The 16062-nt window shown below is 40.3% G+C and overlaps 1 protein-coding gene across 2 annotated transcripts in view; it reads left to right on the top strand.

Annotated features, from left to right (window-relative positions):
* The first annotated feature begins 1500 nt into the window (after window positions 1–1500).
* Window positions 1501–16062, top strand: part of VWA8 (von Willebrand factor A domain containing 8) — a 353871-nt gene continuing 339309 nt past the window's right edge. For both annotated transcript variants that reach the window (XR_005376290.1, XM_038569648.1), the window contains exons 1-2: window positions 1501–1660; window positions 15579–15656. Coding sequence is in view for 1 of the 2 variants with exons in the window: in XM_038569648.1 (XP_038425576.1) it covers window positions 1501–1660; window positions 15579–15656 (238 nt within the window). In the remaining variant the exon portion in view is untranslated. The remainder of the gene's footprint in view (window positions 1661–15578; window positions 15657–16062) is intronic.

Here is a 16062-nt window from a genome sequence, read left to right on the forward strand (position 1 = left end):
CACTGTTACATCCTACATTTCCATCATTTTCCCCCAGCAGTCTCAGAGAGCTGAAGATCATATGAGAACACATGCATGAAACCATGTTGTAATGCACTTTGCAAACATTTACCCTTATTTTCACTATGTCCTAACTAGGTTAGAAGTCTGTTTCAGCCTTCACCGCTTAGGTCCAAGTCCTCGGCAAGATGCACAAAGCCTCATCCAGCTCAGTTTATCTTTTATGGCCACCTATCACCTCTCAGCACCCCTCACAGGGTCCTGACATAGTCAGTGCTCCATGTAGAGTCAAAGATAGCGACAGCTCCAGAATTACCAAGGCCTCTAGCTGCAGGTGAAGCCTTCTGCATTCTTTCTGCTGTTCTGTTGCTGTTTGTCCTGCACCCGTGCAAACAAACCGATTTAAACCCTTGGCCCGTTCACTCCTGACATTTTGGGGATGCTGTATAATTAGATCAGGCTTAGCTGGCTTTGGGTAGGCCCCCTTTTGCCTTTGGCATGCACAACAGGGAGCCAGCTTCAGCCAGCGTCCTTACTTTTTTTCTCTAGAGACATAAGTTATATTTACTTGACTCTTCCACTGTAGAACGCCTCAACAGGGGCTTGATGTGGGTCCTTTCTCACATTCCGGCGATTTGTATGTATCATTAAAGATGTGACTTCTGCATTTAGCATACAAGACGTGGTAATCAACAGATAGGGGGAGAAAAATAAAGGACGAGGCTTTTAAAACAGTGTGTGGAGGGAGGCCTGGGGGGCTCAGCGGTTGAGCGCCTACCTTGGGCTCAGGGCGTGACCCCGGGGTCACGGGATCGAGTCCCACATCAGGCTCCTGCAAAGAACCTGCTTCCCCCTCTGCCTGTGTCTCTGCCTCTCTCTCTCTCTGGATCTCATGGATAAATAAATAAAAAATAAGCATATTTATTTTTATTTTTACTTATAAAATAAATAAATTTTTATTTATATTTATAAAATAAAATAAAAAGACACTATGCAAAAAAAATACAGTGTATGGAAACAGGTATGGTGTGAAGCAGCTCGCAAGGAAAGCGCACAATAATGATAAGACGGGGCCGCTGATGGAGAGAGGGAGCCGCGTACAAGGATCCCGGGAGCTGCACCAGCAAGCGCTCCTAAAACCCGTAGGCGTCCCCCCCACCCGGACCCAGTTTGCGGGCCTGCAGGGGACGAGCGAGGCCGGCCGGGCAAAGGCAGGTGAGCGCTCGCAGGTGCGCGAGGCGAGCTCCGCAGCCGGGCTTCCCCGGCGCCGCGGGCGGGGGCGGGCTCCCGGGGCTCGCGCTCCGCGGGGTCCCTGCGCCCGCACGGGCCCCACACGGCCGAGCCCGCGGCGCCCGGGGGAAGGAGTTTCCGGCGGACCCGGCGCCGCTTCCGGTCCCTCTCGCCGCGCCGCCTCCGCTGCCTGGTCCCGGACGCCGCTCGCCGGGGACCCGCTCCCCGGCCGCCGCAGCTCCGCCCCCCGCCCCCCTCCCCGCGGCGGCCATGCAGTCCCGGCTCCTGCTCCTCGGCGCGCCCGGCGGCCCCGGCGGCCCGGCGGCGCGGCGCGTGCGGCTGCTCCTGCGGCAGGTGGTGCGGGGCAGGCCCGGCGGCGCCGGGCGGGCGGAGGTCCGACTGCTGCAGGCCGGGGCGGGGGCCGACACAGGTAACCCCGCGACGCCCCGCGCTCCTCCGCACCCCTCCCCCTGCTGCTGGGCTTCGGGAGGAGCGCCGCGCGGGAAGCGCGGGAAGCGCGGGAAGCCGGGACCCCGAGGCTCGCGTCCGCCTCTCGCGGCCGGTGCTGTGTGACGCGGGGCCGCGCGCCTGCGCTCTCCGGGCCTCCTCCTGCAGCCCGGGGGTGACCCGGGGTAGCGCGCTCCCCTCCCCCGCCGCGGCCGCCGTACCCCCCGATGCCGGTTTGGGGTGAAGGCAGCCCGCAGCCCTCGGGAATTGTTGAGACCCGGGCTTGACCTTGCCCTCCGAGTGTCGGCGGCCTGGGGGCCGGGCTGCGTCCTCTGCCCGCCGGGGCTAGTGGCGGCTCGGCAGGTGCACCCCTTCTCGCCCAGGATCCGCCCCATCGTTACAGTGTTTTAAATGTATAACACAAGCCTTTCTGAATTTTCCAGGGGGCTTTCCTTTCTCACAGCGCTCACATCTTGTTAGAGCTGAAAGTCACAACTTAGTTTTATGTGTTTTTTTATTTTTAAAGATTTTATTTATTTATTTGAGAGAGAGAGAGAGAAAGAGAAAGAGAGAGGCAGAGGGAGAAGCAGGCTCCATGCAGGGAGCCCGACGTGGGACTCGATCCCGGGCCTCCAGGGTCACATCCTGGGCTGCAGGCAGGTGCTCAACTGCTGAGCCACTCAGGTGCCCCACAACTTAATTTTAAGACTCATGAGTGCACAGTTGAGTACCTGAGACTCAGGTACTCAGAAGAGAAAAAGTGTCTTGGAGGCGATCACACCCCTAACTAGTGACAGCTTTAGAATCATTGCTCTGATTTCTAAGCTCAGCTTTTTGGTGTTTGTTTTGCTTTTTGTGTGTGTGTGTGTGTGTGTGTGTGTGTGGTTGGTTGGTTTGTTTGCATCCACCAGAGCTGGTTTTAGGAATCTTGTTTTTGTTTGATTTGGTTTGGTTTTATGTCGGAGTCAGCATTTGTGCTGTTTAAGGAGAGGGATGTGTGTTGTGGCTCTTGAATGGCAAGGTGATTGGAAGCAATATTTTGCCAGTGTCATTGTTGCTTAGAATAATGGAGGTTTTTACTAGGAAGTTGCAGGTTTCCTTGTTTGTCTTCCAACCCCACCCCAATCATTTTCCTTGTGGTGAAGTTTAGGTCCCATACATTCCATTCATTCATTCATTCATTCATTCATTCATTGAACAAATGTTTTTTTTTTCTTTTTCCTGTGTAGAGTTGTGATTTCAAGTTTTGCCTCTTTACCACTTATTTTGACTCTAGGGTGTTTGTTTGATAGAGGTTTTTGTTTGTTGCTTCTTTGTCTTAGAAAGCAGAGAGGACAAGGGTAGAAGTGCAGCATAATCTATAACTTGGGCTTTGGAGTTAAACAAATGAGTTGGAGTCCATTTTTGCACCGTCTGGATATGGAGACTTGAGGGTGGGTGGCTTACTTTTGTGTCCTAGTTTTCTTAACTGTAAAATGAGGGTAAGGAGAGTATATTTGATAGGATTGTTGTGAGGATTTGATTCATATAATTCCTGCCACATATTAATGTTCAATAAAAGTTAACTTCTTTATGATTCTTAGTATATTCATTTTCAGCTACAAGAGTTATTCCGTTTCCTTGGCTTTAGGTGAAATGAAACCAGTCACTTTAGGTCTAGAATTGTTAGAACTAGTTGAGTAGGCATATGGAAAAAAGTTGATTCATACAAACTTAAAAAATTATGTTCAGCAAATCAAAGTGCAGGGTTTGCTTCAAATGTGAGACTCATGAACACATTACAGACAACATATTAACTAACTTCTTAGACTCAGTCACTGACCTTGGCAGGATCAGACCACAGGGAGTAAATTGTGCTACACCTACTTGCCTTGCTGTTGCAAAGTTGAAGGAAGGAGGACTGGATCAGTGCCATTGGATCCTCACCAGAGATGTGGGCTCTATTAAAAAAAAAAATTGAGAGCCAGGTAAACAGGAGGCAGGCTCTTGGCTATCCGAGGACATGAATGTTGGCCATCAAGGTTGGAATGTCTCATTTTGAACCAGAGGTCATACACAGATAAAATAAAACCACAAATAGCACTATGCTGTAATCAGTTACAGTTTAGGTTGGGGAGATGCTCCCAGCTGCATAGACACATGTGACCAGTAACTCACCTGTCTGTGTCAGTAACTCATTTCTCTGTGTAATTGACCTTGCTTGCTAGCAGTTTGGAAAAAGAGCTACAAGGTACAGAAACAATAGATTCACATCGTATACTGTTCTTGTCTCCTGGAATGTATGTATGTCTTACTTATCTTTATATTCCTTTTGGTGCCTGTCACCGTTTTGTACATAATGAGCACTCAGTGACTCATAATGCTAAAATTCATACAGAGAAGGAGCAGAAGAGGCTGGAATGCCTTGTGGGTCTTCAAGATAGGAGCTTTACAAAGCCTGGTAAGCAGATGGAAGAGGGGGTCTTTTATGTTAAAAAAAAAAAAATCCCCAAACCCACTGCTTTTTATCCTTTGCTATTGGATAGTTCAAGTGTCCACAATTTATAAATTTTTAATGCCTCTTTACACTTCAGTTAGTATTTTCTTTTAGTTTTAGGAACAAAGAGGCTTACATCCTTGTAAGCTACTGTAAAAAGTTTTCAATAAAGATTATTGGTGTTCTCATGGATGGAGCCAAATAGGTTGGTTCAGTAGGATTCTGACATTAAATAGGTTTAGATATACCATGGAGCAAGATCAAGTGATAAACTTGGAAACGTACCTGTATAAATCCACCATAATATGTTTAGTGCTGTCATTTAACAACATTGTTATTAAAAGGATTCACTGTCTTATCTTTATGACTTTGTGTATGAAATAAATTTGTTTAAAGAAATATTTATTATATAACAAATGAGCCACAGGGATGAAAAATACAGTTAAAGAATATACTCAGTAACATTATGATAATTTTTTTGTGTGATGCATGATAACTGTACTTTATATGCTAAGCATTACATAATGTATATAATTGTTGACTCCTTATGTTGGACTAATATACTATTATATGTCTGCTGTACCTAAAAATTTTTTTTGATTAAGAAATAACAACAGATACAAAGCTTGTGATAACACACACCAACAATTCATAATGAAAATAAAAACTCTTCAGAAATAAAGGATATTTCCTACAATTGATGAAGGCATGGTAGGAATCAGCACCTTCTTTCATCTTTCAAGGTGAGAACTTGAAGTCCTGCTCTGTGATGGGAAAGTTCCAAGTTATGTTTCTTTCATTTAATTGGAGGTACCAAACAATTCAATGAAGCAAAAAAAAAAAAAAAGTGGTACACGCTAAAATGGTTAATACTAATATTGTATTGCTCTGAGATTACACAGTCGTGTGCATAAAAATGAAAACTTAAAAAAAAAAGAAAACATAATATAAAGATTTATTACCAGAGCTTTTCAGATTTACTGATACATGACTAATATTGACAAGTCATTTGCATCAGACTTCTGGCTCATACAGATGAATGAGGTGAATGTCTCCCCATTCCTTGAGTTTATACTCCTGGGACCGATTTTGTACTTCTGCCCTCCAGAACTGTAAGAGATAAAATTTATGTTGTTTGAAGATACCAAGTTTGTGGTCATTTGTGACAGCACCAATTGGAAGCTCATTCATCCACTTAAATCTTTTTTGATTTCTTTAGCACAATTTTTCTTTCTTCTGCTTTTTAAATGTGGTTGAATAGGGACACCTGGGTGGCTCAGGGGTTGAGCGTCTGTCTACCTTTGGCTTAGGGTGTGATCTTAGTCAGTCCCGGGATCCAGTCTTGCATCGGGCTCCCTGTGAGGAGCCTGCTTTTTCCCTCTATGTTTCTGCCTCATGAATAAATAAATAAAATATTTTTTTAAAAAAGAAAAATATTTAAAAATACTTTTCATAGAAGAAATTTTTGTTCATCGTAGAAAAGTGAAATATAAATCCCCTAAGGACTAATTCTCCCATGCAAAGTCATAATTGTCAACTTTTTATTGTTAATATTATTAGACATTCAAAAATGCATATAATATTTGTACAAATACACATTTCTTTTTTTAAAAGTGGGATAATGTATATTTTATTATTCTCACTCATTATTGTGAGCATATTGGCAGTGATAAATATTGCCATACATGATTATTTTAGGTGGATATTAAGCTCTTATATTTATCCATATAATTTATTGTACCAGTTTCCCATTCTTGGACATTCAGGTTGTCTATTTTTATTTTTATTTTTTCTAAGTAATCTCTACACCCAGTGTGGGCTTGAACTCACAATCCTGAGATGAAGAGTCAGATGCTCTACTGACTGAGCCAGTCAGATGCTACAGGTTGTCTATTTTTTAAATATATAAAAAGTGCAATAGATATCCATCCAGAAATCATTTTTTTTTTTGTGATTTTAAGATTTTATTCTTGGGCTACAATAGAATTAATGACTCTGGTGAGGGGAAATAGAGAACTCTTGCTTCAACTGAGAAATGCAGTGTGAAGGGAAAAACTATACTATGGTTCAAGTCTTAGCTCAGTGTTTACTAGGTATTGAACTTTGGGGAAATTATTAACTACTTTGAACCTGGAGCAGGCTATTTTGACTCTGAGGGCATTGTGACCCTTCTATGATAAGCATTTAGCAGTAAAATCCCCCAGCAATTGTAACCTAATAAATCGTTGGGAAGACCTGTGGTAGGAACATGAAGATTAATCTGGAAATTGCGAATAAATTTGGTTTTCTCTTGGGTCTAAGTTTTGTACTGAAAAAAAAAAAAAAAAGGTACACTAAATCAGTGATTCTTAACCAAGAGTTATTCCCTTCCCTCAGGGGAAAATGTGCATAGAAAAATATGGTTCACATAGTTGAGAGGTCCAGTGGTTGCAGGCTAGATGTGGGATGTTCAAACATCCTTAGGGATTGGGTTCTCTCTGCCTTTCCCCACTGTTCCCCCACTTTCCACTCTCCATTTGTTGGATTTACTTTTTGCTGTATTGGTCTCAACATCTGCCAGGATTTCTTCAAATGGTAGCAATGAGAGCCATACTGACAGCCCTAGGTTTTGATTGTCCTTACATTTCACACTGTTAGAAGAAGAGAGAATATCTTTTCCTGTGAGCTCTGACAAAAATCCTTGTGAGAACAATTATTGTCCAACCTTGGGTCATGTGCCCATCTCTAAACCAATCATTGTGGCCAGATGGTGGAATGTTCTGTCAAGGGTTGGGCAGGATACTTACTTCTGGAGATTTTGGTGCAGGGGTAAAAGGTGGGATGAGTGGTACTCTACCTGAACCAAATGGGATGAGCTTCCCCACTAAAGTGAGGAATTCTTTTGTCCAACGGGAAAATAATATTGAGCAGGTAAAACAAAATAGCTGTCTGCTAAACATCACGTACATAATATCCAAAGGGGTTTGTACAAGAATAAGTATTATTTAAAAGATACTATTAATTATTGTTTGAATATAGAAATTATTTTCCTACGAATCTTTGGGAAATTCCTTTAAATTAGGAGCATTGCAAGTGAAAAAAGCAAGCCTTATTACTCTAAATGAGCCTTAAATTTAACTTTATTTGGAAGATTTTATCTTTTGGATTCTTTTCAGGGCTTTTCATTTTCAAGTCCAACTTTCCATGCCTGAATAGAGTATCTATCAGTTTATTGGTAGCAGTATCTGTGTGATAGTTTGTGCTATACAGAGACTTAGGTTAATCTGAGTTATGCGTGCTTGTTTTTTTGCATTATTTGTAATAATGTAATTAAATGTTAAGCAGCATATTCTATAAGTCTCTACTGGTTAATTCCTTCTAGTTATTCTAACAGTTTCCATAATGAATATCTTATATTATTAACTAAAATCTTTAAAAAAAATTATTGCACTTAACCAAAATAGTATATTTGAGGAAAGGTATACGTTACTTTCTTCTGCCAAAGTTATGTTACCTATTGTGTTATGATCAGTATCTCCATTCCCCTATGGATTAATACTCACTACTTCATTTAAATGAATGATCTTTGTGAGCATTTTAGAAGAGAGATTGTTACCAAAGAATGCAGAAAATCAGTGAAACAGGGCTTAAAACAGTACCCAATTAAGAAAACAGGATTTAATTAAAAGATATAATCTTTCATTTATTCATTTATCAAACATTTATGGAATACCTACTTGGTTTACTATATTACTTTTTGCACTGTGAGTACAAAGATCATTAAAACCTAGGCCCTGCCCACAGAATTTTTAGACCGAACAGTGCTCTTCAAACATTTTTCTCACTTATCTCCTAAAAGGACTTAGCAAACATGTATCCCTTTGTATATTTTGAAGTTGATATCTAGAAATTTTCCTGACAAGGATAGATAGTTGCAGAGTATGGTGTTTTGCAGTATGTTGTAAATATTGACATTTAAAACAAAGATTGTTAACAAGTCAAAGTATATCTTTTAATTGGAATCAGAATATCCTAGTAATTTGTTAGCTACTAGCTCTGTTTTGAAAAATAGATAAAAAGAGAAAAAATCAGAAAGTTTGCATTTTTTATCTCCTTGAATTTGTATTTCAATTACACTTACTCATAATTTTATCTTAATATTTTTTCTTGAAATGTTTTGTCTTTATCATATTTTTCTGCAACAAAAATATCTAATGTTCAAACATATCATTACAATTAAAGCACAGTTCAAAAGAATATAAATATGTTTCAAATTTCTAAAAAACCTAAAATTTTGTGGAAACAGACCTATTAATAACATGAGTGGTGCTTTCCCCCAGTTAAATATTAATTAGTCTAATTAATAGTCCCTAACTGAATATTATTATTACTGCATGTAAATAATTTTGATATACCAATATCACTTAGTTCTTTTTAGACTTTTTAGGTCTGAGCCAAATCAAAATGTTGATTTTCAAAAATGTTATTTTATTTGACAACTTAATTATAGCCTTTTCAGTTTTGTTCATAGCAAAGAATTGGATGCCACTTGACTTGTAAGTAGAGTCACTGACCTAGCCACTAGAATCACTCCTGCCTCGGTTTCTGGGAGGATCAGTAGAACGCCTTTACCAAAATTTATCAAATGGCTATGGTTATTTCCGCACAAAGAGGCTGCTTGTTTAGTCTAATCAGAAAGAGTTGATAAAATTAAAACCCTTCATTCAGCGTACCTTTGCCAATACAGTATTTTTTTTGAGAAAATGCTTTTATCACCTGTTTAATTTTTCATCAAATTTTAGTTGTTTTTTTTTTAAATTTTAGTTTTCATAATTAAAGTAATCTGTAACTATCAATTCAATCAGCTAAATTAGACTTTATGACAGAAAAAAAGTATTTTTCCTTTCAATTCGAATGAATGTTAATATATATTTTAGAGAATGTTTTAAAAGCCACTGAAAGGGGATCCCTGGGTGGCGCAGCGGTTTGGCGCCTGCCTTTGGCCCAGGGCGCGATCCTGGAGACCTGGGTTCGAATCCCACGTCGGGCTCCTGGTACATGGAGCCTGCTTCTCCCTCTGCCTGTGTCTCTGCCTCTCTCTCTCTCTCTCTATCATAAATAAATAAAAATTAAAAAAAATTAAAAAAAAAAGCCACTGAAAGATGAATTACGGGCCACATTTTATAGGCTTGATTACTAAATACATTAAAGATAAGAATAAAGGAGTCTAGTGGTTACATATTTAAATTACCTGTTTCATGATATATGGTAATGCAATTTTGTTCTTTAATAATTTATAATAAATAATGTAACAGCAGTTAAAATAAGTTATTTGTGTAATGAGGACTATGGTAGAAGGCATGATATTATCTGTTAAATGTGTAATGAACTTTGTATGTGGGCTTTAGAGAACAATTAAAGTCATGTATAAACATCAGAAATAAATTCATCAGTTTGTTTAGACTCCTGATCAAACTTATGACATTGTACTTAGTGAAATGAAAACTCACTGGTTCAGAAGCTAGTACAGAACATTTTCATAGTAAGAAAAAAGAACCGTTTTGTAAGATGAGGAATGAGTATAGTTGTAATGAATATTTCATGGTAACATTTGAGAATAAATTTTTAACTGCCTTTTTGGAAGATAAACATCCAACCTGAAAGAAACATTTAAAAGCTCTTTCTGTGGTTTTTATCTAGTGTACTGTGAAAATTTTGGTAGTATTGAAAACTATTTCAGTTACATTAAAATGGATCAGCATCAATCATATGTACTGCTTCAGATGTTCAGAGGTGCCTTTGTGTGTGTATGTGTGTGTGTGTGAACAGTATGTTCTCAAGAGAAGTATTGAGAAAAGCTGAAAAAACACCTTACCTTTAATATGTGAAGAGCCAGTTTTTGAAGCTTTCTTTGCTTTGTACTCAGAGCTCTCCCAGCTTGGATTATTTGACAATATTAACTCTCACGTCTCTGCTCTGCAATGTACTCTATTTGACACAGGCCAAGATAGTCCAGTCATTTCTAAAGCTGTTCTTCACTTTCAGTAGGAATATATAAGACATGGAAAAGTATTCCTAGGCAGGTGTGTGTTGATTTGAATAGTCTTTAAAAAGAGACTTTTCCCAAACCATAATGTTCTATGCCTCATTTGTTTAGCCCACTGGAGCAATGCACCGTCCACCATGGTAAGATAGATGGGAGGCTCCTGAAAAGGCCTGTGGGAATGGAGAACCTGTAGGGCCCATTCTCAGTTCAGTGTTAGGGAAGAACACATGGAAGTGAGGATCTGAAAAACTGATCTCCTTAAGACTGCCATGCTCTGTACCCTTAGAAAATATGCACTCTACAGACAATTATTGTAGAAGAACAATAGTTGATAATTCTAATACAGTGTGAGAAACATGAACCAGGTACTATGCTAGCAGAAAGACAGGAGTGGGACTCTTGATGGAGGTGGAGAGTGTGCAGAAGGAAAAGATAGGGTAAGTTCAGTGAGGAGATAAGGATATTTGAAGAGTAGTTGTCTGAAGGAAAAGGGGTGTGAAAGAGGGATAGGCCTTTCAGGCCATGGAATAAAGCATCAGTCACTGAGATGGGAATAAAAGAGGTAGAGTTGGTTGAGGCTGGTTGGAGAACACACAACAGAAAATCTAGAGTTCTGTTTTTCTCATGCTAAAGTTGAGGTAATATGTAAGTAATGTGTCCAGTAGCCTACTGATCGGTATGGAACTCAGGAGAGAGATCTGAACCAAAGGAGACATTTAAGACTTTAGTTGTACAGAGGTCAAAGTTGGGCTATTGGCATAGATTAGGTGATTCAGGAAAAGCATAGCATGGTAACAAAAGGTGGCCAAGAATACCAACATTGAGGCTGGAAAGGCAAATGTCATTTTCCTCTTTGCCTACAGCAGATATGACTAATTGATCACTACCTTATTTCTTAACAAATCTGATTTCCATCGTGATTGCTTCTTTAGATTTTTTAGATGCCTTTTGCTTGATTTGCAAATGTTTAAAGACTTTCCAGTTATCTTTTTGTTATTGATTTCCAGTTAATTCCATTTTGATCAGAAAACATACTTTGTATGATTTCAGTCCTTTGACATTTTTAAAGATTTGCTTTGTGGTCCAGCCTAAGATCTAGTTGGTGAATGTTTCATGTGTATTTAAAAAAAAATGCATTCTGTCCTCATTGGGTGTAGTGTTGAGTAAAGGTCATTTATATTGAGTGTTTAATAGTGTTTTCAGATCTTCCTTATTCTGTTTTCTTTTTTTAAGATTTTATTTATTTATTCATGAGAGACACACAGAGAGAAAGGCAGAGACACAGGCAGAGGGAGAAGCAGGCTCCATGCAGGGAGCCCGACGTGGGACTCGATCCCGGGTCTCCAACTGCTGAGCTACCCAGGCTGCCCCCTTATTCTGTTTTCTTTTTTTAAAATCATGAGAATTTTTTTTTTAAGATTTTATTTATTTATTCATGATAGTCACAGAGAGAGAGAGAGAGAGAGGCAGAGACACAGGCAGAGGGAGAAGCAGGCTCCATGCAGGGAGCCCGACGTGGGATTCAATCCTGGGTCTCCAGGATCGCGCCCTGGGCCAAAGGCAGGCGCTAAACCACTGTGCCACCCAGGGATCCCTTATTCTGTTTTCTAATTAATCTTAGCCAAAGGCTGAGAAATCATTATTCTTACTTTTGTATCTTTCTATTTCTTTTTCTCATTCTTCCATCAGTTACTGAGATATAGTAAAATACTCAAGTATGATGATGGATTTACATAGTTCTACTTTTAGTTCTGTCAATTTTTTGTTTCATGTTTAATCTCCCCTCTTCTACGTTGCCACGTCGCCACTGTAGATTTGCTGTGTTCCTGCACAAAAGGTCACAGCTCCTTTTAGGAAGCTTTCTAAGTACTCTCACTCTCTCTGTTTGCTTTCTCTCCCCTTCTGCTTCCACTAGGCCCCTTCAGGGAGAGGGGTGGGAATAGCTTTCTGTTGTTACTAGCCCAGGATACTTGCACTATCTTTGTTGGTTTTCTTAAACACTGTCCCACTTTCACAAATTCTTTTATTATACTTTTATTATACTCTCTTTTATTCTTTTATTATACTCTCCTTAGTTACTCAGTTTGAATGTAGCATCCGCTTTTGCTGGGGCCCTGATCAATAAATGGATATGTTTAGGAAAAACATTTCAGTTAGTAGGAAAACCCAGTGCAAAAGCCTGAAATGAGTATGCGTCTGACATGTTCAAGGAATAGTGTGGAGACCAGTGTGGCTAGAGTAGAGTAAGCTGGGAGGACACTAGCAGGAGAGGAGGTTAGAGAGGAAATGGGGGAGCCAGAGCAGAACAGCATTTTGGGCCATTGCAAAGATGAGGATGGAGTGAGAACTTGTACTACTTGACTGTTTTGTTTTTTTTTGACTTTTATTTTATTATGATCACTGTGTCTGCTCTGTTGAGAATAAACTGCAGGGGGGATCCCTGGGTGGCGCAGCGGTTTGGCGCCTGCCTTTGGCCCAGGGCGCGATCCTGGAGACCCTGGATCGAATCCCACGTCGGGCTCCCGGTGCATGGAGCCTGCTTCTCCCTCTGCCTATGTCTCTGCCTCTCTCTCTCTCTCTCTCTCTCTCTCTGTGTGTGTGACTATCATAAATAAATAAAAATTAAAAAAAAAGAATAAACTGCAGGGTGCAAGAGTTGTGACAGGAGAACTGTCAGTAGGTGAGAGTTAATGCTTTTCAAGTGAGAAAATTAGTGTAAGTAGTAATAAACCCCTAACTGGCTTGGGTCAACATTATGCTGGTAGAGAATATGGTGAGAAGTGGAGTAAGTGGGATTTTCTGAGGAGGCAAGAGAGAAAAGTTAAGAATGGCTGCAAGATTCCTGATCTGAGCCCCTGGAGGAATTAAGTTGCCATTAGCAGAACTGGGGAATATTGTGGATATCGCACATTTTGGTGGAAATATCAGAAGCACAGTTTTGAATATGTTAGGTTTAGCATCTACTAGGCATCTCAGTGTCTGTTGCTTTCCCTGTATAGAGTTCTGTGGTGTGGGCCAGGGATATAAATTTGGGAGCCAGTAATACACTGGTCGCACTAAAAGGCGTAAGACTGGAAGAGCTCATCAAGGAGATGTGGTAGGTGGAATAGAAAAGTGACTTAGAAAAGACCAAGTTGAGGAGAAGAGGAAGAGCAAGCAAGGAAGATTAGGAGTCATGGTGAGGTAGGAAGGAAACAGGAGAGGGGGCTGAGAGAGGGAGAAAGAGGTGGAATCCTTGATGGTGTAAGTCTTGAAAGGAGGCAGGGCCGGCCCCCACCTTACCCTGGAAATCAGAGGGTCAGCACTTTCTCCTGCCTGCCCCCAGCAGCAGGGCTGGGAACCAAGGCTCGGCCAGTTAAATGCCCTGCCCAGGACTTTGAGGCACCAGGGAACTATGCAGAGTTCTCCACAGTTTACCTGAGGGCAGTGTCCTTATTAGAAGATGCATCTGAAGACTAGACTACAGATGAAGGATCCTGATTTCTGGAACTTAAAATAGTCCTTTCCCAACTTTTCTACAGGTCTGAAAAATATCAAAAGGAAAATGGGGGAAAAAGTCCTCTGGTCATGGTGGCCCAGGTGCGGATCCAGGGGTGCCAGGGGCAGTGTCTCAGTGAACTTATCCTGGGGTGTGACTTTGTGTGACTGCTGTTTGTCCACTGCCTTCCCTCCATGCTGTGGACTAGTTATTTGCCTGGGTCTCTTCAGTGACCCACAGGTCCTGAAGCTCCCTCCCGTAACTGCTGCAACAGAAACTGCAGTGACTTTTACTAGGCTAACTTGAGATGGGGTTTCTGCTACAGCAGTTATAGGAAATAACTCACGGGAACCACAGGTTACTTGGAGTTAAGATTAAATGAAGTAACACAGGGCAGCCTGGGTGGCTCAGCGGTTTAGCGCTGCCTTCAGTCCAGGGCGTGATTCTGGAGACCCACGTCGGGCTCCTTGCATGGAGCCTGCTTCTCCCTCTGCCTGTGTCTCTGCCTCTCTCTGTCTGTGTCTCTCATGAATAAATAAAATCTTTAAAAAAAATAAATGAAGTAACATAAATGACATGTCTATAACAATATTTGCCAAATAGCCAGTATTCATTAAGTATTAGTTGAAATCTAGACTAATTCGGAGGAAAAGTCTGATTTACACTCTAAATATACACGTTTTCTGTATTAGAAAGTATATCTGTGTTTTACATGATGTTTCCTCTCAACTTACCACATAGCTGTAGTATATTTCTTCATCTATAAAATATTTTTTTTCCTTTTTTTTTTTTTTTTTTTTTACATGGAGTTACAGATTTCTTCATTTGTAAAGCCTCTGTTTCACATAGTTATTCTGGGAATGTATAAAGTACTTAGAAGATGGTAATCATTCAACAAATCTTGGCTGCTTTTGTTATTATTACAGTGATTTAAGGCCTTAGTCTCTGGGATACCTAACTAGCTCACAGATGGCAATGCTGAAAGTTGTATTTTGCACAACTACTTTTTCTTTTTAAAAATTTTTATTTATTTATTACTTATTTGAGAGAGAGTGAGCGAGCACACAAACAGGGAGCAGTAGAGGGAGAGGGAGATGCAGGCTCCTCTGAGCAGAGAACTTGATGTGAGGCTCGATCCCAGGACCCAGGGATCATGTCTTGAGCCGAAGGTAGACACTTGACTGACTGAGCCATCGAAGTGCCCTGCACAGCTACTTTCTCTAAGTGTCATTGAGCCTTTTACAAATGAAGTTCCAGGTGCAGATGGGATCAGTATGTCTATTTTGCTCTTGGAGAGAGCAAACCAGGGATTGTTTTGGTTTTAGTCCTGCACTTTAGAAGATCAACCAAACAGTAATGTTATGAAACAAAATCAGAACCATGTAGAAGTGAGAACTTTTGCCTGTTTTGCTTGTTTCATGTAGGAATTCTTGGCATATAGGCTGGAGCTTTCCTAGAAATAAGTTGGATTACATTGCTGGAAAACTTCAAGTTGTATAGAGTTGAATTAAGAACCTATAAGGATATAAAAAGGTTGTAAATTGTGTTAAAGATGTCACCTTATGGGTGCTTTGGATGATCTTAAACAAAATACATCCTTCTGTGTTGCTGTTGACTTTACTAGTATTGCTATTAATGAGAAAATAAGGCCAGTTGATAAAATTCTATTGTACTTTGCCTTTTTTTTGCTGATGTAGCATTTAAAATGTGAATTTCACCAATGCTTCATTTTTCCATTATATAATCTATACTTTGGATACAAGTTTGAGGACGTAGTGGTTAATGTAGACACGTATGTCCACGGGGCCAAACACAGGTGTGTGGTACATTTCTATAATAGTTGGGGTGGTCATGGTTGGGAAAGGCATAGTGGGTGGTTTTCTTGTCTCTTGTAATGGTGTGTTTCCTTATTATCTTTTTAGGTGAAACAGTTAATATTGGAGATGTATCCTACAAGTTGAAAACTCCTAAGAGCCCAGAACTCGTGCCACAGAACTACAGTAAGAAATAGTCATTTATTTATGAATGAATAACTTTTAACTTTTCATTATGGGAATTTTCAGCATATGCAAAACTAGAAATAACAGTATAAACATGATGTACTTGGAATTCAGTTTTAACATTTATCGATATATGCCAGTCTTCTTTTAAATGACCCCTATTTTTCCTTCTGGAGTATTTAAAACCTATCCCAGACATCCTTTCACTTCACCCTCAAATATTTCAGTGACGCATTTATTTTTTCATGTACTACTCTTTCTTTTTTTAAGTTGGGATAAAATGTCCACATAATAAAATGCACAGATCTTACGTATTCATTTTAGTTAATTTGGTAATTTTATAAACTTATATAACCACCGATTACTTTTATCACCTGAATATTCTTTTGTGCTCCTTCCCCTCTGG

Source organism: Canis lupus, chromosome 22 (assembly GCF_011100685.1).
Source record: "Canis lupus familiaris isolate Mischka breed German Shepherd chromosome 22, alternate assembly UU_Cfam_GSD_1.0, whole genome shotgun sequence".
In the NCBI taxonomy this organism is placed as follows: domain Eukaryota; kingdom Metazoa; phylum Chordata; class Mammalia; order Carnivora; family Canidae; genus Canis; species Canis lupus.